The sequence below is a fragment of the Ceratina calcarata genome, unplaced genomic scaffold, assembly GCF_001652005.2.
Source record: "Ceratina calcarata isolate Rehan_Ccalc_2016 unplaced genomic scaffold, ASM165200v1 scaffold426, whole genome shotgun sequence".
Lineage (NCBI taxonomy): Eukaryota > Metazoa > Arthropoda > Insecta > Hymenoptera > Apidae > Ceratina > Ceratina calcarata.
This window is the reverse complement of record NW_017166278.1, coordinates 40303-42075: the sequence shown is the minus strand read 5'-3', so window position 1 is coordinate 42075 and position 1773 is coordinate 40303. Positions and strand designations below refer to the sequence as shown.

The window sequence follows — 1773 nt, the reverse complement described above, 5'->3', positions numbered from 1 at the left end:
CTGTATAGCCAATACATCCTTAATCTAAGCATGCTCCAACTACGGAATCATTCGACATCGGTTCATTTTCGGTCGTTCCCAAGAATCCTCAATCATAATAGAATATAGAAATATAAGAATACGTAAAATAAAAGCGGTTGCAGAAGTACTATAGACAATTTTCTTGTGTACATGCGGAGTATGGTTCAACGAGAGGTATTCATACGCGAGGAAGATAGAGACAGGGAGAGACAGAAGAGCATTCTGTACGCGGAACCGAGCTGACCGAGGATTCTATGTATAGCCAGCCGGGCGAACCTTAAATAGCTGCGGTGGTTCGCGAGCATAGTCGAAATCGTGTAACCTATACGACAATCTCAGCTAACACTCTCCGGGCGCGTGTCGCGGATGCCTATCGGAAGCGACGGTCGTACGTCCGCGAAACGAATGGACTGGCCTGAATTACTGGTATTTCCTTCGAATCAGCCGAGACCCGGTGTCCGACCATTTTATCATCACGCGGAACGCGCATACGGGAAGCATTTATCCACGAGACTCGGCTCGTCGCCTGATTTTTGTCCCCGAAAAGGGCCGATTGCGCACTGTCCCACATGCACCAGAGTAGCACTCGAGCCGCTCGCGAGCCGAGCACCCTACATGCAAAACATTAGCCCTTGGAACATCAAGAACCACCCTCTGCCGTCCTCGATTTCGTTTCGCAAACGTCTAATTACTTTCGGTACACCGTTGGTAGCTAGTCGCTCGGAAATAAACGTGTTTACATCGGCACAGAATTATCACTCGACGGCCGAAGTGGGGACGCAATTAGGATCGTATACTCCGTCGGGAAGTAACGAGCTCGCGATCGAAAAGCGAAAGCATCACACGCTGTTTTTAGCCAGACATGCGCAAAATTTGCGATACGACGCTCGCGTTTCGGTTGCATCGATAGGTGTCCCGATCTTAATTGCGAGCCTTGGCCGGTGGTTCGGAATGCGATCAGCAGCCGGCCGCGGCAGGGTGAGACGTGGGACTCGTTACTGACCTGCAGCGGACCGCAGGTGGCTGGTGCATGGTCCTGGACGGCGGCCTACCGTGGAGAGCACGTCGTTCCGGCAGAAGCGAGTCGCTCTGGTAGTACTGGCATCCGCAACGTACCTCGCGGCCGAGGCTGGACGTCGACGACGCTCGCGAGGCGCGTCCACGTTGCTCCGGCTCCATCCCCACCCCCTCGTCGGCCTCCACTCGTCGGCCTCCAGTCTCCTCTTCCTCTCTGCCTACCTGACCACGACGAAGTCGACGAATGCTCGTGTCCCCTCGTCAAGATACACGTCACCCGATTCACGATCGTACACCCTTCTCCCTCCGTCCCGCACACCTCCTCCTTATTTTTACGAGGGTTGAACGCGGTCGTTGGCGTCGCGACGCACAGGGGTGGAAAGAGGGAGAAACCGTGAAAAGGGGAAACAGAGAGAGAGAGAAAGAGGAGAGTCGGTTGTTCTCTGTCGGAGAAGCGCGCTGCCGCAGCGGCTTCTTAGGCGACTCTGTAACCCTCTCTGACACGCAACACGGTCGCGGACATCGATGATTATTTATAGAACCGTTCCGTGCCCGATGGGCTATTAATTCGCCGCCAGAATTCACCTGTGTGCATTATCGTACCACCTGGTGGACGACTCGCGAGAGGAATGCGTTAATGAGAGGGAGCTCTGCCACGGGAATTCGATTTCTTAGGTGAAAATTATTACCGGGGGTTGATAAACCGACCGACCCTTACTCTCGAAAATCATCAGA

General features: G+C 53.8%; 1 protein-coding gene across 3 annotated transcripts in view; it reads right to left on the bottom strand.

Annotated features, from left to right (window-relative positions):
- LOC108626677 (titin homolog) overlaps nt 1–1539 on the bottom strand; it is a 13363-nt gene extending 11824 nt beyond the window's left edge. For 2 of the 3 annotated variants that reach the window (XM_026815013.1, XM_026815014.1), the window contains exon 1: nt 1025–1539. In XM_026815013.1, the coding sequence (XP_026670814.1) occupies nt 1025–1200 (176 nt within the window). In that variant the 5' untranslated portion in view covers nt 1201–1539. The remainder of the gene's footprint in view (nt 1–1024) is intronic. The other variant, XM_026815015.1, reaches the window with a different exon arrangement.
- Between the last annotated feature and the right edge of the window lie 234 nt (nt 1540–1773).